The sequence below is a fragment of the Lemur catta genome, chromosome 3 (genome assembly GCF_020740605.2).
Source record: "Lemur catta isolate mLemCat1 chromosome 3, mLemCat1.pri, whole genome shotgun sequence".
Classification (NCBI taxonomy): Eukaryota; Metazoa; Chordata; class Mammalia; order Primates; family Lemuridae; genus Lemur; species Lemur catta.
This window is the reverse complement of record NC_059130.1, coordinates 103086516-103114318: the sequence shown is the minus strand read 5'-3', so window position 1 is coordinate 103114318 and position 27803 is coordinate 103086516. Positions and strand designations below refer to the sequence as shown.

Here is a 27803-nt window from a genome sequence, read left to right as displayed (position 1 = left end):
CATCGTCTTAACGTTGAGTAGGCTGAGGAGGAGGAGCAGGAGGAGGGGTTGATCTTGCTGTCTGAGGGGTGGCAGAAGTGGAAGAAAATCTGTGTATAAGTGGACCCACACAGTTCAAGCTTGTGTTGTTCAAGGGTCAGTTGTATTTAGCAAATTGGTTATTTATGAAAGAAAGATCCATATCAGGGCTTCTGGAATCTGAGTACCAAATGTGATAAGAAGTGTGCCCCTTCCCATTGTGGGGGCATTGAGGAGGGCGATGTACACAAGCATGAGGGTCTCGACCCAGCTCTACCTCCCTCCTACCTTCTTGGTCAGCTGCCTGCAGTTAACTTAGCAGCTGCCAAGTCCTTCTTCCTGAAATCAAAGAAGCTTTCAAGATAGATTTGGAGCTGTAGCAAGTCTTCAGCATAACCCCCACATTTCAAACACGTGATTGTCCCCCACTCGACTCCCACCAGATTGCTTCTGTGATCAACTCAGCCTTGGACCTGTACTTCCCAGAGGGCTGTGGCGTGGACATCCTTGCTGAGCTGGGGCGCTACTACGTGACCTCAGCTTTCACTGTCGCAGTCAGCATTATTGCCAAGAAGGAGATTCTTCTGCACCAGCCCGGCAGCGAGGGTAGGTGCCAGATCGGCAGCAGAGCCCCATTCTCCCCTGAAGCTGGGGACAGTTGCTGGCCAAGCCGGGTCTGGTTTTAGACTCAGTGGCAGGGGGTGAGGGAATCTAGAGAATGGGTCTTTGCTTTAGGGAAACTTACAATCAAATCCCCTCACTCCAAGACATTTATTTAGAATATTTTTTCCTAGGTGTGTTCATATTTTGTGATGATTGAGATCAAAACAACCTTAGGGAGAATAGATACTTTATTGACCCCATTTTACAGATGAAGAAACTGAGAGCCAAAGAGAATACAAGCAAATTGCTTAATAGCTAGCAAGAGGTAAAGCCTGCATTTGACCCCATGTCTGTCTCCAAAATACAGGCTCTTACTCAACCTTACTGCTTCTCATAATGTAATGAAAATAATTAATGACAACTTATGGTTGTTTAAGTCTACTCTATAGATGACAGAACATAGGCAGGGAGAGGTTGAGTCACTAGCTCAGGGTCACACAGCTGATAAAAGGCAGTGCTGGGATTCAAGTTCATGTCGGGCTCACTTGGTTCAGAGCTCCTGGGCCCACGATGCTAACATCAAAGCTCTTCCCTGCCCTTCCAGATAGATCAGTCCTCCCAGCGTTCCTGTGAACGAGAGGGGTGAGGGACTCTGACTTTGCTCTCTGCCCTGGGACCCTCAGACAGGAGGGCCTCAGGACTGTGTGCCCCTCTTCAGAGAATCCATATGGAAGGGTGGTGGGCTCCAGGAAGAATGTCCTCTGTGTGTGTGTGTGTGTGTGTGTGTGTGTGTGTAGGAAATGGCATTCTTCTGGCTTCCTTTATAGACCTGGGGATTGTCTCATCTAGTCCAACCAGGAGACCTGGCTTCTCATTCCAGCTTATCTACTGCCCTATCGTGTGCCCCTGAGCGAGTGGCTTAACCTCTTGGGGTCCCAAGTTTGGGTGGGCTGCTCTTCTGCCTTTGCCAGGTCATCTAGGGGCTCAGCGGCAGGCAGGAGAGTGTGTTCTGGGCAGGGTTGTTCAGTTGCAAGGGTGAGTGTTCCCAACACGACAGTGAACCCATGTCACCAGGAGGATGGCTGTTGGTGGCACCTGTTGCAGGGCCCATCCCATGGCTGAGGAAGGGCCAGCCCTTTTGCTTCATAGACCTGTCATCCATTCGTGCCAGCTCCCCACTATCACCCCCTCACACTGCTGCTTGTGCTGCCCTGACCCCTCCCCTCCCTGCAGAGGAAAACGGTTCCGCCCCCAAGACCGTCGTGTACCACCTTGATGAGGGCGTGTATGGGATCTTCAACTCAGTCCTGTTTGACAACATCTGCCCTAGCCCCATCCTGCAGAAGGTGAGCCTACCCCCTGTGGGCCTGTTTTCAATTGTGTATGTTTTTTTTTAATAACAGTTATTGTGTTTTTATTAAATTTTTAAACAGCAAAACACATTTATTGTAGAAGAAAATAGACAAGGATGAAGGTTACCTCCTATAATCCCACCACACAGAGACAGACTCTGTGAACATTATATTTACTTTCATTCTTTTAAAAGTGTATTATACTTTTTTTCAAAGTTGGAATCATATTCTTTTATAACCTGTTTTTTTTTCATTTATATGGGGTGTAGCTATTTCCATGCCATGAACTAATTTTTTGAAACATGCTTTTTGATGACTACATAGTATTTTAACCAAACTTTCGTGGTTGACCATTTGGTTTCCTGTTTTTGAGCACTGTGAATATATATTGACATACATCTCTGATTACTGCTCTGGGGTAAATTCTTAGAAATAAAAATAAATGGTTCATATGTAATGGGCTTTTCTACATTAACAGGGGAGTAGGAATGGACAAAACGTTCCTCCTAGCTGGTGGTGCCTGGCCCAGTGCCTCCAGTAGCTTTAAAGGGCATCTTTAAGAGGAGAAAGAAAACCAGACACACCATTATATTTTCCCATCTCTAGACCTTTGTGTGGCTCTTCTTCCTGGAAGGAAACTTTCTGGAAAGTGCCTAGCCAGCACCTAGACCCTTGTGAGAGCTCAGTATGTTTTTTGCCCTCCCTTCTCATCCCACCTAGTGTCCAAGAGCAGATCAGATGGGTCTGGAGAATCAGCTCCTCTTTGTGGCTCTCCCTGCCCCTTATCCCACTCCAGGCAGAGGGAACCCTCCCCCTGCCCAGGTGCCCAAACATGGTGGACATGTGTGAAGGCCTCATTCCATAGTGAAGTATGATTACCTCCGCTGGGCTGAGTAAACTTCCCTCATGTGCTGAGGAATTCAGAGTTTTCTACTCTGACACACAGCGTTGCCCGCATTCTTGTGGTAGCCCACATCCTACTACACAGAGAAGGGACCAGGCCAGCCTGTGCCAGCCAAGCCCAGGTTACACAGCAGGTGGCAGCTGCTTCCCAGTTCCTCCGTCTCTTCCTTTTGCATGCCAGGTCTCGTCCACTCTCCATTCCTTTGTGGCTCCTCAGCAGAGAAGGGCTCTGGGCCCAGCCCATTACCATATCCCCCACCCCCAGGATCTCTACTTTGACTTATCTCTAGTTGGCATTCCTGACTCGGGCACCAGCATGTTATGGGCTCTTTTTGTGGTCTGTGCTGCTCCTCCTTTGGATGATGCCGTGGTTTCTTCCTTTAGGCTGTCCATCACTTTCCGAGTCTGGCCACATAAGCGAGTCCGGGGTGGGGCCCACAGTCTGGTGGTGGACACAGACATTGCATAGATGACAACGAACATAATAAGTTACTTCCAGTTGTGCTGGGGGTGTGAGGCATGGCTGGGGGTATCTGCACCTTCTTCCCCAAGGAAGGTCCCCCTCACAAGTGGTTATGGTAGCTTTGCATCCCTACTCTTCCCTCCCAGGGACTTTGTTTTTAGACCTCAGCTATCACAAATTGTACTGAACATAATCCTTGGCTCAAGATACACTGCTTATCATTGCACCACACTTGGCCCTTTCTTGTTCGTATTTTTTTTAATTCAACAAGTATTTGAGTACCCTCAATACAGAAAGCACCATGCTGAGGCCTGCAGAGGATAGTAGGTGAGTAAGAATTATCTGTGCTTTGGAAATACATTACTGGTGGACAGAAACGTATGTGTGTGTGTGTGTGTGCGTGCGCGCGTGTGTGTGTGCGCGCGCGCGCGCGTGTGTGTGTGTGTGTGTGTGTGTGTGATTAGTACACAAACTACAACCATGTCATGAGAAAAATACAGAACAAAAATTACTGGAATTTTTTTCAAGAATATTTTAGTACTGCATGTATTTCTAAAAGATAAAGACTTTGAAAAAAATTCACAATTCTATTATCAAATTAAAAAAGTAACAATTCCATGGAATCCTCCATTATCTGTGTTCAGATATCCCCAGTTGTCTCATGAGAGGTTTTTATAGTTGATTTGCTGAAATCAGGAGCCAAAGAAGGTCCACAAAATGCACTTGGTTGGCATGTTCCTCTCAACCTACTGGTTTCCCCACACTATTTTTAAATTGTTATTTTTTTTTGGCAACTTATTTGTTGATGAAACTGAGTTATTTGTCCTGTGGAGTTTCCTGCATTCTAGATTTTTCTGATTGGTGAATTTCCTGGATTTCCTTTTGGAACTCTTGAATGTGCTTCTCTGTGCCCAGTATTTTTTTGAAATTAGGCAGATTTAGCAGTTTGAATAGATTTTCAGTTTCAGAATAAAAGCACCCCATGGGAGGTGCTGTCGTTTTTTTCTCTTTAGTATAATGAGCATCCTCATCATTTTACCGCCCCATCTATTACCTCCCATGCAGAGACCTCTCTCTTGACCCGTGCATTATCGTTCTCTTGCTTTCTTTTTTAAATACAGATTTATCACATCCAAGTCTATTCCCAAAATGTATTTGTAATTCATTGTACTTGTTTTTTTACTTTATGAAAAAGACATTTTGATGTATGTAACCATTTTGGGCTTTTTCTCCCTTAATATCACAGTCTAAGGTTCATCAATACTGCTGCATGTCTCTAGAGTCCATTCATTTCATTGCTGTGTAACACTCTTTTGGTGAGTATGTCACAGTTTATTTGTCCATCCTGCTCTCAAGGCATTTGGATTGTCTCTGAGTTTTTGCTATTGTGAATACTGCCACTGTGAATTCTTGTTCCCACCTCTGTGACACTGAGCAAGGAGAGGAATGGCTGGGCATAGGGCATGGAACGTCCAGCTTCATGAGACAGTGCCAAACAGTTTTCCGAAGTGGTTGTACTAATTGATAATCCCCCCAGAAGTGTATAAGAGACCTGGTGGATCTACATTTTCCCCAGCACTTGGTATGTCAGACTAAAAACATTTTCCCAATTGAATGAATCTAAAGTGGTATCTCATTGTGTCTTGGTTTGCATTTCCCTGATCACTAGCAAAGTAGGACACCTCTTTGTATAGTTACTGCCATACACATTTTCTCTTCTTTCAGGGACTTTGTAAGTTGGCCATGCCCTTCACATCCAGACTTCTCCACTGAGTGTCTGCACTCACTGTTCCCACTCACACGGCTCTATTTGCCCTTCCGACTTCTCCAATCTGGTATCTGTCCCGTGACTCCATGGAAGGTGCTCTTGAAAGTCACTTCCATATTGCTGGCTCTTCCATGTGGCTCTTCTGTCCTCAGCAGCCAGTCCTCCTCCATCTTCACACTCGCTTCTCTTGGCTTCCGTGGCAACATCCCAGGTTTTGCCTACTCCTCTGCTGTGCCCACCTTGTCTTTCTGGCACGTCTTCTACCTCTCACCCTCCAAGTGTTGACTGTCTCAGGCCTCAGTCCTTGATTTTCTGCTCGGGCTACATGCACTTCCTAGGTGAAGGCTTCCAGACTGAGGCTTTCAATATCTTCCTTACTCTCATCACTTCCAAATTTGTATCTCTATCCTGGATTGCACCCCTGCGCTCCAGACTTGTATATCCAACTACCCACTTGACATTTCTGCTGGAATCTCACAGGCAACTCAAATTTAACTTGTTTAGAACTGAACTCTTGGTTTCCAACCCAAAACTTCTTCTCTCAGTAAATAGCACCACCACTAGCCAACTGTTTAAGCTAAAAAAGTTGGCATTATTCTTGATTCTTGCTTTCCCTCTCTTCCCACATGCAGCCCTCCTGAAATTCTTTTCTTTCTTTTTTCTTTTTTTTCTTGAGACAGGGTCTCACTCTGTCACCTGGGCTGGAGTGCAGTGATGTCATTATAGCTCACTGCAACCTCAAACTCCTGGGCTCAAGCGATCCTCCTGCCTCAGCCTCCTGAGTAGCTGGAGCTACAGGTGCACCACCACGCCCAGCTAATTTTTCTGTTTTTTTATAGACACCAGGTCTCACTCTTGCTAAGGCTAGTCTCCAACTCCTGGGCTCAAGCGATCCTCCTGCCTCAGCCTCCCAAAGTGTTTGGATTACAGGCTTGTGCCACCATGCTTGGCTAATTTTAAAATTTTTTTGTAGAGATAGGAGTCTTGCTATGTTGCCCAGGCTGGTCTCAAACTCCTGGCCTCAACCGACCCTCTTGCCTTGGCTTCCCAAAGTGCTAGGGTTACAGGGGTGAACCACTGTGCCCAGCCAGGAATAGAATGGATTTTTAAAAAATATATAAGCAACTTAAAATATAAAGGAACTTTTAACTCTGCAATCTTCTACCCTAAAGCAACCCTGTTCATTTGTCTCTAACAATATCTCTTCTTTCACCATACACACAGTGTTGTGTGGTTGCAAACCTCATGTATATATTGGTGGTGGCTAAAGTCATTGTGCACTTTTGGTAGCAGATGCTGTACTAAGCATTTTACTCTATTAATTTTTATAATAGAGTAATAGCATTACTCTATTAATTTTTATAATAATCCTATAGGGTAGATATAGTCATGGGTCGCTTAATGATGGGGATACACTCTGACAAATGCGTCCTTAGGTGATTTCATCTTTGTGTGAACATCACAGCGTGTACTTACACAACCTAGATGGTCTAGCCTACTACACACCTAGGCTGTATGGTATAGCCTATTGCTTCTAGGTTACAAACCTGTACAGCATGTTACTGTACTGAATACTGTAGGCAATTGTAACAAAAACCTAAGTATTTGTGCATTTAAATGCAGAAAAGATATAGTAAAAATATGGCATCAAAGACAAAAAATGGTACACCTGTATAGGGCATTTAGCATGAATGGAGTTTGTGGGCCTGGAAGTTGCTCTGGGTGAGTCAGTGAGTGAGGTCGTATGGGACCACTGTTGTATATGCAGTTCATTGTTGACTGAAATGTCTTTATGTGGCACATGATCTCCATTATCAATTTCCCATTTTACGGAGAAAACTGAGGCTTAGGAAGGTAAAGTATCTTGCTTTAAACCACATAGTTAATAAGGAATAATGCTTACTAACTATAGACTGTGAGCCCCATGGGGATAGGGCTCATGCCTTATTCATCTTTGATTATCTGTCCACTGCCAGAGGAAAAGCTCTTAACTACTTTTCTATAAAATTACTACTTTCCTATAAATTTGCTCTATCATTGGGCATTTAGGCATTGCTAATTTTTTATTATTCTTACTCATGCTTTCATGAATATACCCTCTGCCTAGAATGCCCTTTGCTAAACTCTCTGATGGCTGGCTTGATTTACACACTTAAAGTGTATTCACTTTTAAAAACTATTTTCTTATGCTAAGTCCCTGGAATAGGATTACCAGACAAAAAGACATGAGCATTTTTAGGTCTCTTGAGACATATAGCCAGATTATTTCCCAAAAGCTTGGACTGATAATTACTGTTACCAGTGTGCCCATTTCACAATAAGCTTACAGGCATTGCCTACTATGACCTTTTTCTTGTTGACTAATTTATCTGAAATGGTATACATCAGTATTTCTTTCATTACTATGTCTTTGACAAGGATGAACCATTTTGGTTTTGTTTATTATTTCCTTTGTTGTCAATGCCTTTTTATATCCTCTGTTCACCTAATTTGGGAGCTCCTGAAGCTTTTTCTTACAAATAAAGATGACCTTGCATGAGCATGTTTGCATGTATTTAATGTGATATTTGATACAAATATTTTTTCAATCTGTTGATTTATTATTCCAGTTTTGTGATTCTTTGTTATTCTTCATAGAATTTTCAACACAGTATCATGTGCCTTAACTAAGTGTGCTATAATTAATAATAATGAAATCTGTCTCTTTCTTTTGGGCTCTGGGAGTTATAGATTACCTTTATTTTATTTTATCTTATCTTATTTTATTTATTTATTTTTGAGATAGGTCTTGCTCTGTTGCCTAGGCTAGAGTGCAGTGGCGTCATCATAGCTCACTGCAACCTCAAACTCCCGGGTTCAAGCAATCCTCCTGCCTCAGCCTCCCAAGTAGCTGGAACGACAGGTGCGTGCCGCCACACCTGGTTAATTTTTTATTTTTTAATTTTTTTAATGGAGACGGGGTCTTACTGTGTTGTTCAGGCTGGTCTCAAACTCCGGGCCTTATGCGATTTTTCTGCCTTGGTTTCCCAAAATGCTAGGAATACAGATGTGAGCCACTGCTCCTGGCCCACCTTTATTTTATATATTAAGCTTTTTCTCTTATAGAAATCAAAAGTTTATTATAGAAAATTTAGCACAAACAGTAAAATAAGTCACTCATCCAACCATTCAGAGATAATGACAATTGTTAAAATTTATGTTGATGTCTGCTTTTTTAAAAAGTGTCATAGTGTACTTTATTTTTATAATAACTTTTTATTTATTTTATTTTTTTTATTATTATTTCAGCATATTGTGGGCATACAAAAGTTTAGGTTACGTATATTGCCCTTACCCCCTCACCCCGCCATGAAAACTTTTTAATAAACACTTATTGTAAGCATATGGTTTTCTTTACATACTGGTATGTCAGGTAGACTTTTTATATATAAACATTTTAAATGTTCATTCAGTTTTCTAAAACCACATATATTTAGAGTGTAAAGATGGAATTCAACAAATGTGTATCAGCACTTCATAAATGCAAGGTATGGTTGGGAGTAGGGAAGGACCCAGAGAGAACAACTAGCATGGGAGTTTTATGAGAATCTTAGGGGGCAAAATTCAGAGTATAATTTCTAGTCACCCCACTCCACATGGAGAGACCTTCTATTGCCAGAACTGGGCTTTCTTCCTTGCCATTCCATTTTATTCTAGTTGTTTATACTTTAAAAAGTGTGACTCTATCTGAAATATATTGCAATAACACTTATCAAGTGTGGATATAGATTTAGAAGAGAGAAGACTCTAATAAATAAAGTTATAAATGAAAAAGGAGAAATTGCAGCTGTTATCACAGAAATAGAAAGGGTCATAAGAGATTACTATGAACAATTATACACCAACAAATTGGATAACCTAGACAAAATGGATAAATTCCTAGAGACATACCAAGACTGAAGTTAGCTCTCAAGACTAAATCATAATGAAGCACAAAATCTGAAGAGACCAGTAATGAATAAGGAGATTGAATCATAATCAAATCCTCCCAAATGGGCCAGGTGTGGTGGCTCATGCCTGTAATCCTAGCACGTTGGGAGGCCAGGTGGGAGGATTGCTTAAGGCCAGGAGTTCAAGACCAGCCTGGGCAACACAGTTAGACCCTGTCTCTACAAAAAAATAAAAAATTAGCCAGGTGAGGGGCATGTGCCTGTAGTTCAAGCTACTCAGGAGGCTGAGGCAGGAGGATCACTTGAGCTCAGGAGTTTGGGGTTGCAATGATCTATGATGCTAACACGGCACTCCAGCCTGGGCAAAAGAACGAGACCCTGTCTCAACAAAAAACAAAACAGAGCAAAACAAATCCTTCTAACAAAAAGCCCAGGACCTGATGGCATCATTGGAGAATTCTAACAAACTTATAAAGAAAAACTGATGTCAGTTCTTCTCAAACTCTTCCAAATAACTGAAGAGAACACTTCCATATTCATTTTACTAGGCCAGCTTTACCTTGATCCCAAAGACAGACAAGGACACCACAAAAAAGGAAAATTACAGGCCAATATCCCTGATGAACACAGATATAAAAATCTTCAACACAATACTAGCAAACCAAATGTAACAGCACATTAAAAGAACCATACACCGGCCGGGCGCGGTGGCTCACGTCTGTAATCCTAGCCCTCTGGGAGGCCGAGGTGGGTGGACCGCTGGAGGTCAGGAGTTCGAGACCAGCCTGAGCGAGACCCCGTCTCTACTAAAAATAGAAATAAAAATTATCTGGACAGCTAAAAATATGTATAGAAAAAATTAGCCGGGCATGGTGGCACATGCCTGTAGTCCCAGCTACTTGGGAGGCTGAGGCAGTAGGATCGCTTAAGCCCAGGAGTTTGAGGTTGCTGTGAGCTAAGCTGACGCCACGGCACTCACTCTAGCCCGGGCAACAAAGTGAGACTCTGTCTCAAAAAAAAAAAAAAAAAAGAATCATACACCATGATCAAGTGGGATTTATCCCTGGGATGCAAGGGTATTTCAACATATGCAAATCAATAAATGTGATATACTGCATTAACAGAATGAAGAAAAAAAATCATATGATCATCTCAACAGATGCAGAAAAAGCATTTGACAAAATTCAGCATCCTTTCATGATAAAAACCCTCAACAAATTAGGAATGGAAGGAATGTGCCTCAATACAATAAAGGCCACATATGACAAGCCCATAGCTAACATCATACTCAACAAGTATCCTAAGATCAGGAACAAGACAAAGATGCTCACTCTCACCACATGTACTTAATTAGTACTGAAAGTCCTACCCAGAGAAGTTTGGCCAAAAAAGGATACAAAAGGCATCCAAATTGGAAAAGACATAAAATTGTCTCTGTTTGCAGATGACATTATCTTATATATAGGAAACCCTAAAGAGTCCATTATTAGAATTAATAAATGAATTCAGCAAAATTGGAAAACATAAAATTAACATACAATGCTTCTGTACACTATCTGAAAAAGAGATCAAGAAAAAAATCTCATTTACAATGGCATCAAAAAATTAAAGTACTTAGGAAATTTAACTAAGGAGGTGAAAGATCTATATGCTGAAAACTATAAAATATAGATGAAAGAAATAAAATAAATGGAAAGATAGCCTATATTTATAGATTAGAAGAGTTAATATTGTTAAAATGTCCATACTACCCAAAGAAATCTATAGAGTTAATGTAGTCCCTATCAAAATTCCAATGATAGGCTGGGCGCGGTGGCTCACGCCTGTAATCCTAGCCCTCTGGGAGGCCGAGGCGGGTGGATCGCTCGAGGTCAGGAGTTCGAGACCAGCCTGAGTGAGACCCCGTCTCTACTAAAAAAAAAAATAGAAATAAACTATCTGGACAACTAAAAATATATATAGAAAAAATTAGCTGGGCATGGTGGCACATGCCTGTAGTCCCAGCTACTCGGGAGGCTGAGGCAGGAGGATTGCTTAAGCCCAGGAGTTTGAGGTTGCTGTGAGCGAGGCTGACGCCACGGCACTCACTCTAGCCTGGGCAACAAAGTGACACTCTGTCTCAAAAAAAAAAAAAAAAAAACAAAAAACAAAATTCCAATGATAATTTTCACAGAAATATAAAAAACAATCCTAAAATTTGTATAGAACCACAAAAGACCCCAAATAACTAAAGGAATCTTGGGCAAAAAGAAGAAAGCTGGAGGAATCATACTATCTGATTTCAAAATATATACTACAAAGCTATAGTAATCAAAACAGCATGGTACTGGCATAAAAACAGATATATAGACCAATGGAACAGAATAGAGAACCCAGAAATAAATCCATGTGTGATCAATTGATCTTCAACAAAGGTGCCAAGAACACACAATAAGGAAAGGATAATCTCTCAATAAATTGGGCTGGGAAAACTCAGTATCCATGTACAGAAGAATAAATTGGACCCTTATCTCATACCATATACAGAAATGAATTCAAATGGATTAAAGACATAATAATAAGACCTGAAACTGTAAAACTACTTGCCTATAATCCTAGCACTTTGGGAGGCCAAAGTGGGACGACTGCTTGAGGGCAGGAGTTTGAGACCATCCTGGGCGACATAGCAAGATTCTATCTTTTATTTTATTTTAATTTATTTTTTTTTTGAGACAGAGTTTCGCTCTGTTGCCTGGGCTAGAGTGCCGTGGTGTCAAGCTCACAGCAACCTCAAAGTCCTGGGCTTAAGCAATTCTGCCTCAGTCTCCCGATTAGTTGGGACGACAGGCATGTGCCACCATGTCCAGCTAATTTTTTTAGCTGTCCAGATCATTTCTTTCTATTTCTAGTAGAGACAGGGTCTTGCTTTTGCTCAGGCTAGTCTTGAACTCCTAACCTCAAGCGATCCTCCTGCCTCGGCCTCCCAGAGTGCTAGGATTACAGGCATGAGCCACCGTGCCCAGCCGCAAGATTCTATCTTCACAAAAAATAATAATAAAAAAATTAGCCAGGGATGGTGGCTATTTGGGAGGCTGAGGCAGGAGGATTATCTGAGCTCAGGAGTTGAAGGCTGCAATGAGCTATGATCATGCCACTGTATTCCAGCCTGGGTAACAGAGCAAGACCCTGTCTCTGGGGGGGCAGGGGAAAGCACATATAGCAAACAAAAATAGACAAGTGGAATTGCATTAAACTAAAAAGCTTCTATATAGCAAAGGAAACAATCAACAGAATGAAGAGACAACCTATGGAATGGGAGAAAATATTTGCAAACAATACATATGATAAGGTGTTAACATCCAAAATATATAAGGAACTCAAACAACTCAATAGCAAGCAAACAAATAATCCAATTAAAAATGGGCAAAGGACCCTGAATAGACATTTCTCCAAAGAAGACACACAAATAGCCAACAGGTATATGAAAAAATGCATAATATCACTAATCATCAGGGAAATGAAAATTAAAACCACAGTGAGATATCACCTCACACCTGTTAGAATGGCCATTATCAAAAAGAGAAAAGGTAACAAGTTGGTGAGGATGTGGAGAAAAGAGAAACCTTGTACACTGTTAGTGGGAATGTAAATTGGTGAAGCCGTTATGGAAAACAGTATGGAGGTTCCTCAAAAAATTAAATATTGCACTACAATATGATCAGTAATCCCACTTCTGGGTATACATCCAGAGGAACTGGAATCAGTATATTGAAGAGATATCTGCACTCCCATGTTTACTGCAGCTTTATTCACAATGGGCAAGATATGGAAACAATCTAAGTGGCCATCAATAGATATATGGTAAAGAAAATGTGGTATAGATATACATATACACACACACATACACACTATGTTATATGTATATAGATTTTCTTTTTATATACATACATATATATATGGAATACACAGTGGAATACTATTCATCCTTTAAAAAGAGGAAATCCTATCATTTGCAATAACAGGATGAACCTGGAGGACATTATGCTAAGTGAAATAAGCCAGGCACAGAAAGACAAATACTGCACGATCTCACTTATATGTGGAATGTAAAAAAGTCAAACTCATAGAAGCAGAGAGTAGAATGATGGCTGGAGGTGGAGAAGGGGCATGGGGAGATGCTAGTCAAAGGGTAAAAAGTTTCAGTTAGGATGAATAAGTTCTGGAGATCTATTGTACAGCATGGTGGCTATAGTTAATCATAATGTATTATATACTTGAAAACTGCTAAAAGAGAGTATTTTTAAATGTTCTCTCCATAAAAATGATATGAGATGATAAATGTTAATTAGCTTGATTTAATAATTTCTCTCTATATAATATATAAACATTACATTGTACAGTATAAATATATATAATTTTTATTTGTCAATTATATCTTAATAAAGCTGGGAGAAAAATCAGGCAACATGATCATCCTCCAAAATATGGATCTGGTTAGTTCTTGTCTTAAAAATTCTTAAATAATGATTTCTAATCCTTTTTTATTCTTCCTTTGTCATACTATACATTAGTTTTATTTTTTCCAACTCTTTCTAGTCTTATTCTGTTTTTTTTATTCCCCCACACCTTATTCAGCTGTTCCACACTATTCTGACAACAGCTTTGTGCTGTGCTTAGAAAGCTGTTAGTGACTTCCATTTCCAGCAATGTGGTAGACTAGATACTCCTAGCAGCCTCCCCACTAAAAACAAAGAAAAACATATCCCAAACTTACAAGAGAGCAAAGAATCTTCAGGGACAAAAAATTAAGTGAAAGCAGGAATCTTCACTTCACTTAGAGTAGAAGTCAGTCTATTTTCAACTCAACAGCTAGAGGGATCCTTTTAAAATATAAGTCAAATCATGTCTTTTCTTTACCCTGGACTCTGCTCTGGCTTCTTCCAGTCTTACTCCAAATTAAAGCCAAAGTCCTTAGAGTGGCTTCCACGGTCCTATGTGATCTGTCCCTACTTCTTCTTTGACCTTATTCCTCACTACCGTCCCAGCCCCTTTGCTTACCCACTTCAGCCACACTGGCCTCATTGCTGTTCTTTGAACTCACTCAGGCAAGTTCCTGCCTTAGCACCTTTGCACTGGCTTTTCCTTCGCCTGGATCATTTTTCCAGGTACCACACTGACTCATTCCTTTGCCCTCTTTAGGATTTTGCTCAAAGGTTATCTTTTCAATGAGGCCTACCCTGACACCTTACATTTTATTTAATACTACAACCAGTCCCTCCCCTTGCTATTTTTTCTTTTTAAAATTTTTATTTTTTAAAGACCTAATTTTTTTTAGAGCAGTTTTAGTTAGGTTCACAGCAAAATTGAAAGGAAGGTATAGAGATTTCCCATATGCCCCCAGACCCTCCATACGCGTAGCCTCCCCCATTCTGAACATCCCCCACCAGAGTGGTTCATGTGTTGCCACTGATGAACCTGTATTGATACATCATAATCACCCAAAGTCCACAGTTTACAGTAGGGTTCACTCTTGGTGGTGTACATTCTATGGGTTTGGACACATGTATAATGACACATATTCACCATTATAGCATCATACAAAGTAGTTTCACTGCCCTAAAAATCCTCTGTGCTCTGCCTATTCATCCTTTCCCTCACCGCTATCCCCATCTCTGGAAACCACTAATCTTTTTGCTATCTCCATAGTTTTGCCTTTTCTAAAATGTTATATAGTTGGAATCATACAATATGTAGCCTTTTCAGATTGGCTTCTTTCATTTGGTAATATGCATTTAAGTTTCCTCCATGTCTTTTCATGACTTGATAGCTCATTTCATTTTAGTGCTAATATTCCATCATCTGGATGTACAATACTTTGTCCATTCACCTGAAGGACATCTTGGTTGCTTCCAAGTTTTGGCAATTATGAATAAAGCCACATACATCCATGTGCAGGTTTTTGTGTGATGTAAGTTTTTACTCCTTTGGATAAATACCAAGGAGTAGAATTGCTGGGCCATATGATAAGAGTATGATTAGTTTTAAAAACAACTTGTAAACTGTCTTCCCTTTAAAGTGGCTCTACAATTCTGCATTCCCACCAACAATGAATGGGAGTTCTTGTTGCTCCACATCTTCACCAGCATTTGGTGTTATCAGTGTTCTGGATTTGGGCCATTCTAACAGATGTGTAGTACCATTTGATTGTTGCTTTAATTTACAGGTCCCTGATGACATACGATGTGGAACATCTTTTCATACTCTTATTTACCATTTGTATATATCTTTGGGCAAAGTGTCTGTTCTTTGGCCTATTTATAATTTGGGTTGTTTTCTTATTGCTGAGTTTTAAGAGTTCTTTGTATATTTTGGTAACAGTTCTTTGTCAGACGTATCTTTTGCAAATATTTTTCTCCCAGTCTGTGGCTTGTCTTATTCTCTTGATATTGTCTTTTGCAGAGCAGAAGTTTTTAATTTTAATGAAGTCCAGCTCATCAACTCTTTCTTTTATGGATCTTGCCTTTGGTGTTGTATGTTTTTTCTTTTTCGGTACAATTTATTAACTTTTGACATAGTGTATAATTTACTTCATTATTTTGTTGTTTGCCTTCCCCCTGCTAGACTGTAAACCCCACAAGGACAAGGATCTTTGTCTATTTTGTTCACTAGTGTATCTCAAGCACATAAAGCAGTGACTATTCAAATATGTGTTAAGTGACAATCTAACTTTGAAACTGGGCCTCTTTTTGGGGGTGTATGCTGAATTCCTGTAGTATTGATCTTCAGTTTTGATATCAGTGTGGGTTCCCAGGGCCTAGTCAAGATGGAGAATCCAATAGGATAACCTCACATAAAGCTGGAAACCCCCCCAAAAGTGCATCCTTAGTGTAAGGGTCAACTATTTAATAGAAAAAAAATTCCCATCCTACAGAGGACAGCAAGAAAACCTGTCTGTTTTGACCTTGGTAGTAGTTGGAAGAGAGCAAAAATTGAGATTCTGCAACCACAAGCTAGCCTTCTCCTGGATTTGTGGCCCAAATTCACACTAACTATGTAGTCTGAAAAACCTCAAGCCTAGAATTAATTTCATCTGGCAAAACAAACAGATTCTTCTGGAGGAGGAATCTTCAACCTAGGCTTTTAAGAATTCTCACAGATAAGATGTCAAGGTCTATGAGCTCACAGTCAAAAATCACAAAACACAAAGAAACAAATTATCATGAGGGAGAACCACAGAAGCAATGGACAGCAGAATCAGACCAGCCATTACTTTATGTATTGGACTTATCAGATGCTTAAGAATTTTTTTGTACTGTTTAAAGAAATAAGAGATTGAAAATATGACCAAAGAGAAAGTGAACGTAAAAATATAATCTGGAAGATTTTAAAAAGGACTAAATTGGCCAGGTGCAATGTGTCACACCTATAATCACAGGAAGTCAGGAGGCTGAGGCAGGAGGATCATTTGAGGCCAGGAGTTCAAGATCAGCCTGGGCAATGTAACAAGACCCCATCTCTAATAATAATAATATAATAAAAAAAGACTAAATAGATCTTCCAGAAATGAAAAATATGAAAATTGAAATTATGGACAGAGTAAGCAGCATATTAGAAACAACAGAAGAGAGAATTAGAGAATGGGAAGATAGAGCTGAAGAAAGTATCCAAATATAGAACAAGGAAACAAAAAGATACAAAATAGGAAAGCTAAGAAAGTGGTGGATAGAGTGAGAAAGCATACTGTCCAATCATAGTCTCAGGAAGAGATCACATCAGGATACAGAAACCACACCAGTAATTTGAACAGAGAAATCTTAATATAAAGAATTGTTAACTTTAAAGGTAGTTAATTACTAAAGGGGGTAAAAGCAGCTACCGCCTCTGGTTGGGAGAGGGAACAAAGAAAGAACTTAGAAACTTATAGGCGTTTCCTCCCTCCAAGGCTGATATTGAAACCTTTGGGGAGAGGCTGTGGTGTCAGCCTACCAGTGGTAAAGAAACTTGTCAGAGTGTGCCTAGTATGACTGAATCACAGGAGCAGCCTCCTGCTGAGTGGAGGAGAAACTTGCTAGAAAGTGCAGGCAAAGTGCAAAAATAGTTTAGTTTTGACGCCAGTATAAAAAAATAGATCAGTGAAACATAGTTGAGGCAGTCATGAACTGGGAGAAATATTGAAACACATATATAATTGATAAGGGATTAGTATACAGAATATATGAAGAATTCTTAAATAAAAAATAAACACAAATAAGAATCTTAAGAAAATAAGGGAAAAAGCAACTCAAAAGAAATATGGGCAAAAGACTTTACCAGGCAGTTCACAGAAGAGGAAAGCCAAATAGAAAATGAGAAGGTGCTCACTGGTAATCAAGGAAATGCAAATTAAAAAAAATGAAAACAAGATACTATTTTATACCAACTAGATTAGAAAAAAATTAAAAGGATGACAATGCCAAGTGTTGGTAAGGATATGATGTGCCTGGATCTGGTATATCTACTTTGGGAAACAAGTAGGCATTATTTAGATAAATTTAAACATAATGTATGCCCTACATTCTAGCAAGTTCCTTAGTCTATCTTGTAAAGAAACTCTTGGCACATGTGTTTGAGGAGTATATCAGAACATTCACAGGAGCAATCTTTATAATATAAAACACTGGAAACACCTTAATGTTTGTTGGCAAGGTAATATAGATAAATAAATTACAGTGTATTACATACAATGAATTCTATACAGCCTACTGTGAACTATGGCTATGTGCTTTAATTGGATTAATCTTGGGAATGTAAGATTCAACAACAAAAAAGAAAGTTGCAGAGATCACATACTCTATGATTTCATTTATATAATTTTAAAAATGTGTCAAACTAAACAATGTATTATTTAGGGTTAGTTACACTCAAGGAAAACAAAGGTTAAGAGAATGATGAACACAAAATTGAAAATAGTGGTTACTTCTGAAGAGGTTAGGGGTCGGGAATGTCTTGGGGTGGGCCATACAGGGGGTTTCAAAGATAGTAGAAATTTTATATTTCTTTAGCTGGGTGGTAGGTACACAGATATTTAATCTGTTTATTAAATTACAGAGAACTCTCTCTTTTGATTTACTAAGATTTGCCAGCCAGGAGAAGACAGAGCTCATTTATTTTATTTCCCTCATTAAGGTTTTGTTATTTTCTTTGAGTAAGTATTATTGTGACCCAAGCACCCCCAAGAATTTAACTTAACGCTTTTATTGCTATTGTGAGTAGAAATTTTTCCCTTTCTTTTTGAGCTGAGACACTGCCTTTCATGCTAAAACTCATTAATTTCCTCTATTAAGTATGTCTATCCCTTTGGATTTTCCAGGTGGGCAAATGTTATCTGCAATATAATATTTTATTTCTTCATTTTCTAAATATTATATCTTTTGTTTCTTTTTTTCTGGTAGCTATTGCTAACATTTCTCATAATATATAAAATAGGAACGATGACACAAAGCTTCATACTTGGAGTCAGAAGACATGGGTTTGAGCCCTGGCTCTGCCATATAGTAGCTAAGTAACCTCAGGCAATTTCCTTAATCTCTCTGAGCCTTGTTTCTCTAGTTTCTTCATTTGGAAAATGAGGGGACTTTTATAACTAAGGTTGCTCTGGTTCTGAAATGAGGCCATTTTAGTGTATTGCCATGAAGTTAGAGTTGGCTCCTTATTTAAAAGTCTCTCTCCATTGCAGAGTTTTGTTTTGTCAGTAGTTTTAATCAAGAGTAGGTGCTACAGGCTATTGAATGCCATGTTGACATATATTGGGGAAATTAAATTTGAATTATAGATCTATATTTTCTATACTATGAAGCCAGTGATTGACTTTGTTCCTGTTATCTCCGCCTTTCATTTTAGAGATAAATTAACCACTGAAGATGATTCTTTGAATATAAGTATGGATTTGTTTAGCTAAGATTTCATGTCAGATTTTTGCTATATGTTTATAAGTGAGATTTTGAGTGGCTTTTCCCCCCTTTTTGAGTATTGCCCTTGTTCATTTAATTTTTTCTTTTAAAATATTTTTGTACAGTTTATGTAGTACAGGAATTTATTCTTTAAAAGTTAGGGAATTATTTAGGAACTTCACCAGGGCCATGTGACTTTTTCATTGTCTGATCTTATTTCTCTTGTGCATCTGCTCACATATTGGGCCTCTTTGGGGAAGGCAGCCGGGTGTAGCCGAGAGGCCCCTGGTCTGGAACTGCTCAGAGTTCAACTACTAACTTCCTCTAGAACCTGGGGCAGGTCCCCTCCCTTCTCTGAGTTTTCTCATCTGTAAAATGGGAATTCCAGCTGTGCCACCTGCCTCCCAGATGAGATGTGAAGTAGTGATGGAATGCTTTGTAAAATAGGAACCTCCTGCCGTCTCTCACAGAGGGGTCTAGTGGCTGGCAGACTGAGCGTCTGAGATTTTTACAGATGCTTGTCCATTTCTACTCAGTTAGGCTTGTAAACAGAATTGAGATTTACAAGCTTGTTGCCACGTGCTTTGGGAATATTTTACAGATTCCTTTTTTTTAAGTAAAAGAGTAGCTTTGCATTATTTCCTGTGAAGTTTTAAAATCTTTTTTCCATCTATTTTTTATTTATACCACTAATAAGAAGGGAGAGAATGCTAACTTTTTATAACCCAAGGGTACCTTTTCTCTTTACTATGGATGAACTTTACAACTTATTTTATCAAAGATCCCTGTGGCTACATTTATAGAGCACCTCCCCCACCCCATCTTAAAAAGTTAGCTTTTTAAATGACTGGAGTTAAGAGAAATAAGTCATAGTGATTGAAATTAATTGTACTCATTAACAAAAAGCTTGTGAACAAGAATGTTAAGTTATATGAACAAGTACATATTTATTTGTCTCCCCTTCCTGAGAACAGGAGCATTATAAGCACAGGAACTTTGTAGTTTTTGTGGTTCACTGTGGCATCTCCAGCTCCTAGATAAGAGCCTGGCACATAGTCGGTGCTCAATAAGTACCTATTGAATGAATGAATTCATAAATATAGCATAGTTCTCAATCTTTATTTAAATAACCTGTGCATATGTTCTTTATTAATGGGACTAATAGCTTATTAATTAACATTTTGTCAAATATATGAATACTGTTTCTGCTTATGAAACTGTGACTTTTCTTTCTCAATTTTACTCATTCCTGCCCCTCTAAGGTATTGAAATGCCTTCCCTTTTGTATTCATTGGTCTTCTTCTCGGCCTCCTTCTATGCTCACTGGATGGCTTTTTAGTCATATTCTTTTCTTTCTTTCTTTCTTACTCTTTCTCATCACTCATGTATACCCCATTCATTAATTCATTTCTTTTAAAAAATATTATTCAAATAAGAACCTACTATATGCCAGACTACTAGGAGGAGGAGATGGCGATGAATAAGACTACAGGGCCCCTGGGCTCATGGAATTTATAGTATGACAGGGAAGACAGGCCTGAGAAGGTAGTTCACACATATTTGATTATGAATTATAGCAAATGCTATGCAGGCAAAAGCTGGGGAGCATGGAGCTTTAGAAAAGGCTTCCCTGAGGCCATTTCAGCTGGGATCAAAGGAAAAATAGGAGCTGGCAGACTTGGGGCCTCAGGGAACAGTGTGGGGGAAGACCGGAGGTTGGGGAGAGAAGTAGGATTTACCTGGGGGAGCCTAGAGCAACCGGAGTAACTGGAACACAGCGAGCTCAGTGGAAGGTGGAACCAGGGGCCGCGAAGGGCAGAGTCAGGATCCATCTTTCAGTCATGACTCCTCCTCCAGGACCTGCCTTGTTGTCCACAAATGGTCTGTTACAGATTTCTTTCCTGGATTTGCAGTTATTTAAGAAAACAATTTAAAAATTTGTGCCATTGGCAGTTGTATCTTTGGGCAAGTCACTTAACCTCTCAGAGCCTCAGTTTCTTTGAAATGGGAAGAATCATGTTTACTCCATGGGGTCCTCTGTGACCTCTGACAGACCACCCAGTGACTGTTCGTTGGAGGCCTGTCTTCCTCACCAGACTGAGAGCCCAAGTGAGGGTGAGTCTAACCCACCTGTGTACTTTTGGCTCCTGTTACTGGGCCTGACATGGAATGAGGGCATCCGGGAGGCCGTCATAGAAGGGGGAACCCAAGGGCTGGGCCCAGAAGACAGGCTGGATTTGAGGTTGGGGGACGGCCTGTGGAGGTGCAGGCACACTGAGGTCTGGAAAGAGGCCAGTGAAGACTGAAGCACAGAGATGGTAACAACAATAATCACAATAATAACAGTAATAATGATGCTAACTTACTGAACCCTTGCCATGTGCCAGGCATTGTTCTAAATGCTCTACATGGGCCGGGCGCGGTGGCTCACGCCTGTAATCCTAGCACTCTGGGAGGCTGAGGCGGGTGGATTGCTCGAGGTCAGGAGTTCAAGACCAGCCTCAGCAAGAGCGAGACCCAGTCTCTACTAAAAATAGAAAGAAATTATCTGGACAACTAAAAAATATATATAGAAAAAAAATTAGCCGGGCATGGTGGCGCATGCCTGTAGTCCCAGCTACTGGGGAGGCTGAGGCAGTAGGATCGCTTAAGCCCAGGAGTCTGAGGTTGCTGTGAGCTAGGCTGACGTCACGGCACTCACTCTAGCCCGGGTAACTCAGCGAGACTCTGTCTCAAAAAAAAAAAAAAAAAAAAATGCTCTACATATACTCATTTGTTTTCTCAGTACCCCTATGAAGTAGGTACTATTATTACTCCCACTTTACGTGTGAACAAGTGGAAGCACGGCGAGTTTAGGTATCTTGCCCAAGGTCACACAGCTAGCAAGTGTTGGAGCCTGGATTTAAGACCTCTGTGGCTTCAGAGCGTAAGAGGCAACAAATGCAGAAAAGTGAGGAGGGCCTTAAATGCCAGGCTAGGAGGCCATCAGTTTTCATCCTATTGGCTATGGGAGTCATGGAAGGCTTTTGAGGGAGGGAGTGCTAAGGCTGTGTTATGTCCAGGAGAGCTAACGTGGCCACTCCTTTTTCCTACAGAAATCATCCACAGAGCAGCCACTATACAGCAGCAGCCTGTGGGGCCCGGTGGCTGATGGCTGTGACTGTGTGGCTGAGGGCCTGCGGCTGCCGCAACTACAAGTAGGGGACTGGCTGGTCTTTGACAACATGGGCGCCTACACGGTGGGCACAGGTTCCCTCCTCGGGGGGACCCGGGCCTGCCGCATCACCTATGCTATGTCCCGGGTGGCCTGGTAAGGGGACTTTGCAGGGAAATGTGGGGGTGGGGGGAGCTGGGCGGAAGCAACAAGGGAAACCTGAGGTTTGAGACTCTGCCTCCACGTAATCCAATTTGATAAGCAGCTCTTGAGGAAGCGGGAGACAGCACACAGGAGGTAGGAAGGGGTGGGCAGGGGCTTCCCGGCAGAAGGAACAGAGAGCAATGGATTGTGTTCAAGGCACTCGTGGAGGTTGGTCGTGACTGGAGAGGGAGGCAGGGCTAGATCTGTGAAGGCCTTGAAGGCCAAGTGAAGGACTTAGAGAGCAGAGGGAAGCATGCACCAGTTTGGAGCAGGGGAGTAACATGGTCTGATTTGCACTTTGGAAAGACCATCCTAGCTACTGTGTGGATTAAGGGAAGACACAGATGCAGAGAGAGCTGACCGGTCAGGTGGCTGCTCTGGGAAAGACTTGGTCTGCCTGCTTGCTGAGCCTCGGTCTCCTCATCTAGAATATGGGCATAACAGCAGCCCTGCCTGCCTCAGCAGGCTAGGGCTGGCACCCAGTTAGGCAAGAGATGTGCAAGATAGGGAGAGAGTCACGCTTGTTGAACCCTGACATCAGACTTTACACTAGGCATCTTGGGATTATTTCCTTTCACTCACACAAAAACTCTGTGGGGATCAGTATTATCACCAACAAAGAGGCCACTCTTCTGAGGTCACACAGCTGGTCAGTGGTGAAGGGCCCCCTTTGGAGGAGAGGAGAGGGCTGCAGAAAGCAAGGATGTTATGCTGGGCCCTGAGGAGTGAGTTAGCCCGTGTCCCGAGGGACATGCTGGGTGCTTGAGGGCCCCCAGGAACAATGTCACCAAGCCCCAGACTTGACGGGGCATCAGGTAGGCTGATATAGCCATTTTGCCATCGGGGTGTTTTGACAAGGCCTGAAAAACAAACTTAAAAATCAATATCCATGCAGACTTCTTATCCCATCCCTGGCTCTGTCATCAGCAAGCACAGCTGCACTCACTCCTAGGCACAAAAAATTCTGATGCGTAGAAATGGACATGTCAAGAAATTTCCCATGTCAAAGATGCCTCATGAAAATGTTCTGCTTTAGTGCCTGGCTCTGTGCAAGGTCCTGATGGGTACAGGAGCATCGGAGACAGCATGGTAGGCCAGGTGCAGACTTGCACACAGACACCAGCAGAGTGAAAAGGCCACTGGGGAGGGAGGGATAGTGAACTGGGGAGGGAGGGACAGTGGACTGGGGAGGGACAGGCAGGGCAGCTTCTCAGAAGTACCGCCTCACCAGCAGGGAGTCAGCCAGGCATAGGAGGGCCAAGCAAGCTGAGAGGACAGTGGTCTGGCCGAGAGGAGAGTCGGTTGGTTCAAAGAACTGCAAATAGCTCTGTGTGCAAGGAGTGGCATGTGGGGAAGACTGGCTTCAGAAGGATATTGGAGGTCCAGATTGGACATGAAGTTGAGGCAGGTGGGAGGCATTGAGGTGTTTTAAGAAACTGGATCAACCCATTTTTAAGGATAAGGAGACAGAGCCTCCCACAGGAAGAGACCAGCCTGGCTGGGCTCTGTATAAAGATCCGACTACTGATTTACTGTTGACTTGTTCACAGCAGCAAAGAGGGGGACCTTCCTGCAGGCGGGGGTGGGGGGACTGGAATGCACTGGAGTGATGGAGGGAGTGGAAGGAGCAGCTGGATAGAAGAGGGAGCGTCCTGAGGTGAAACAGATCCCTGCAAAAGTAAAGGACATGCTGGCATGGCCCCTCGAGGCCTCTGGACACTGGACCCAGTGCTCTTCCCCAATGTCTCACCCAGTGTCCCCCCTTCCCACCGAGTCCAGGAGCTGGCCTGCTGCGGGGCACCAGCAGTGAGCACCTCAGATGTATTCCCTGCCCTGTTGTGGCTGAAGGAACTTCAGGGTGCAGATACTGAATCATTATCGTTACCAAGGAGAGGTACATTGTGCATTTGACTCTCCTGTGTCCTGACTTCCCTGAGATTATCACTTAAGCTGAGGCCTGAAGACTGAGGAAGAATTAGGCAGGTGAGAGTTGATGACACGGGCAGAGAGACAAGCACAGGCACAGGCCTGGGATGGGATGTGTGTGAGCCTGGGAGACAGCCGTTGTGGATGGCACCCAGCTGGTATGGCGTGGTGCAGGTGAGTGCGGCTGAGAGCGTGGTGGGAGAGACGGGCAGGGCTGGGTCTCGCAGGGCCTGAAAGAGGAGCAAAGCTGCCGGCGGCTCAAGAGCAGGGATTTGCCTTTTGGAAAGATGAACCTGGGCCAGTGCTGAGAACTGTCTGGAAGGGGCAAGAGTGTATCGGGGAGACCGAGCGGTCGTGGCTAGAGATGGTGTCGTCTGTGGGAATGGAGGCAAATGGGTACTGTTAGAAGCTGGGCTCGGCAGGGCTTGACTGGGTGCGGGAACGAGATTCCCAGCGGTGGTGAGAGCAGCTGCTCTGATGGTGTGGCCATTTATCAACATTGGTGAGTAGGAGGAGAAACAGTTTGTGGGACTGTTTGAGGGGGCAGAACATGATTTTTTTGAAGTACTAGGCCTGGAGTATGAAGAATGTGGGCTTTGGAATGAGAGTTGGGTTCTATCCTAGTTCTACCACCACTAGGGGTGTGATCATGGGTGGAACACTTCTGAGTCTCAGTTTGCTCATCGGTGAAATGGGGCTGATAATGCCTCCCTCATAGGGTTGTTGGGAGGATACGATTAGATAATGTAAGCAAAGTGCCTAGTAGGATGTCTGCCACATAGTAAGTGCTCAATAAATGTGGGTTCCTTTTCCTTGTTGGGGGATGGGGACCACAAGGGAGGAGGGAGCCGTGGGGGAGGGGGTCAGCAGGCCTGCCCCTGCCCCTGCCCCTGCCTCAGCTGGGCTCAGGCTCAGGTGAGAGCCCTGTGCCTGATGGGGCCAGTCCAGGGGCCATCAGGAACCTCAGCCTGTGGGACCCGTGCCGGCCATCTCCAGCACCCCTCTCTCACCTCCAGGGACGCGCTGCGAGGGCAGCTGCTGCCTGCAGAACAGGACGAGGACGGCGAGGGTGTGTGCAAGCCTCTGTCCTGTGGCTGGGAGATCACGGACACCCTGTGCGTGGGCCCTGTCTTCACCCCGGCGAGCATCATGTGAGCGGGCCCCGTCCCCCCACGGAGAACCCCAGCGGGGCCGCACAGATGCCTCCGGGAGAGGTGGGGAAGACGGTGGCAAGGGCACCCTCTGGCCAGGACTCTGGTGCCTGCTCTGCCGCTCCCACGCTCCACCTGTAGTGTTTCTGCCCTGTAAATAGGACCAGTCTTACACTCGCTGTAGTTCAAGTATGCAACATAAATCCTGTCCCTTCCAGCCGTGTCTGCCTCCTCTGCAGCGCAAGGGGCCTGGCCAGCCAGGTGTGGGGGTGTTCTTGGGGTCTCCCTCTGTCTCCTTCCCATGTTTGTAAATATGAAGCAAATAAATATTTAGGTTTTTTAATACTCCAGCGGAATCCAGCAGTTCCATTCACAAAGCAGCCTGGGCTAGGCCTGGGGTGAGACTTCCCCATGCTGCACAGATGAGCCCACGCCCTCCACCTCAGTCCTAACTGTGCTCCCAAGTCCAGCTGCAGTGTGGGCCTCCTCCACCAGCACCCACCTTCTCAGACCCATCTCTCCTCCTCATGGGCCCCCAGGCCTGGCGCCACAAGGAAAGGGGATCTGTCGGGGTTGAGGTGGGCAGTCAGAGTTGCCTCCCTTCATGCAGCTCATGACTGTGAGTGGCCTCTGTGTGAACCCAACACCCAGCCTAAGGCCTGGCCCAAAGGAGAGGCAACTGAATACTTGATACAGGTGTGGAAATTCATACCAAAGAGAAAGAGCCAAGAGAGGGTTGTCCAGGCTTTGAGTAGACCCTGCGCCCTTGCTGTCCTTGCAGGTTGGCCAGGCAGTAAGAGTAACATGAACATGTGGTCATCTGTTTTGCTTCCATGGGCAGTAACCATTAGAACAGGGTTGGCCACACAGTACTGCTGGGTCCAGTGCTGACAACCCTGATGTCCCCTCAGATGGCAGTGCTTATCAGGACAAAGGCTCCTTCACACTGCCCAGCTATGCACCTGCAGTGTGTGAGCTGCTGAGCAAAGGAGTTCAGATTTTAGAGTTCCCCCAGCTGCTGCAGGGGACCCTAAAGATCTTTCTTCTGCAATTAAAAAATTTGAGATATAATTCACACACTATAAAATTCGCACTTTTAAAGTATAGAGGTCAATGGCCTTTAGTATATTCATAGAGCTGTGCAACCATCAATTCTAGAACATATTCACCACCCCAGAAAGAAACCCTATACCTGTTGGCAGTTACTTTCCATTTTGCTTTTCCCCCAGCCCCTGGCAACACTAATCTATTTTCCATCTCTATGGATGTGCTTATTCCGAATATTTCATTGTGATGGCTTTTATATCTTCACTTGGGCTTCTCTCTGGGCCAACCTGGACATCCTGCTTCAGTATCTCAGCCAGGCCTGGGACCTGCTCGTGGCTTTGAGGTCATCCAATGAGCAACATGTCATGTGTTTAGGAGTGAACTTGGTGTGTGCCCAATGTTGGGGTGTCTCCCTTTTCGAGGCTGGGCCTAGTTTCTGACACTTTGACAATAAATAGGCTGAAAGCTCAAGACATCGAGACTCAGAGCAATCAGAAAGGGTTGCTCTACTGCAACCAAAGCCATGTTTTACAGTTACTGCCATGTGGTCTCAGCTCTCTGTCTATCAGACTATTTCTGAGATTACTTCCATTTCAGATCTCCAAGCAGATCTGGACTCGCTCACATGTTTTTTTTTTTTTTTTGAGGAGGGGGGACAAACAGGCTTTTTTGATGGAGTTGGGCATCTGCTGCCAAAGGTGTGGGAGCCCTGGGTAGGCACAGCTGGCCACACTGAGACCCAGGTGTAACTCATTCCCTCATCTGAGGCAGGTTCACGGTGGGGGAGATGGCGGGGGAAACAACAGTGATTTTTACTGCTTTGGAAGTGACAGTAGCTGGCATGAAGTCTGAACAAATTTCTCACTGGAGCCTTTCCAGAGTTTCATGTTCCATTTGTGGTGAGAATGTGAAATTTCACAGAAAGATATACACAGAACTAGATGTCACTTACTTGAGAATAATAGTTAACAGTCTTCTCTTTTCAGTTTTTGTTTTTGTTTCTTATTTCCATCTTTTTCTAAAGAGAAAGAAGAAGAAAAGCATTAAATGTGGTGAATGTTAAGGAGGTTTAGGTCTCTACAGGGGAATCAACCCTGGCTGCACAGGCACAGCCTCCTCCGAGCTCCTCCCTAAGCAATCCACTGGCACCGGCCCCTCATGCTTTGCTGGCCTCTCACAGACCCATCCTGCCCTGGAACCTCACCTGAGAGACATCCTCCTCCCAACCTCCAGCCCCCCAACACACCTGTACCTCCCAAAACTCCTCTTGTGTGCTCATTCACTCCTTCCTGGAGGTTAACAAGCCTGCCACTGCCCCAGACTGAGTGTCCATTCTCTCCCACGCAGGGCCACCCCCCCATCTTTCCCCTTCCCCTC

General features: G+C 43.0%; 1 protein-coding gene and 1 long non-coding RNA gene across 7 annotated transcripts in view; one reads left to right on the top strand and one right to left on the bottom strand.

Annotated features, from left to right (window-relative positions):
• Positions 1–25727, top strand: part of AZIN2 (antizyme inhibitor 2) — a 38332-nt gene extending 12605 nt beyond the window's left edge. For 2 of the 3 annotated variants that reach the window (XM_045548349.1, XM_045548350.1), the window contains 4 exons: positions 462–624; positions 1855–1967; positions 22040–22254; positions 25245–25727. In XM_045548349.1, the coding sequence (XP_045404305.1) occupies positions 462–624; positions 1855–1967; positions 22040–22254; positions 25245–25383 (630 nt within the window). In that variant the 3' untranslated portion in view covers positions 25384–25727. Of the gene's footprint in view, positions 1–461; positions 625–1854; positions 1968–22039; positions 22259–25244 lie in introns of those variants that run through there. The other variant, XM_045548351.1, reaches the window with a different exon arrangement.
• On the bottom strand, positions 4–27446 carry LOC123635812. 4 transcript variants are annotated; one of them, XR_006734213.1, is made up of 3 exons: positions 27379–27446; positions 20684–20845; positions 4–61 (listed from the first exon to the last, which is right to left on the bottom strand). It is a non-coding gene; the product is annotated as an uncharacterized LOC123635812 (long non-coding RNA). The 4 variants fall into 4 exon arrangements; XR_006734215.1 differs by lacking the exon at positions 4–61 and adding an exon at positions 73–3318; XR_006734216.1 differs by lacking the exon at positions 4–61 and adding an exon at positions 73–1248.
• Positions 27447–27803: the final 357 nt, after the last annotated feature.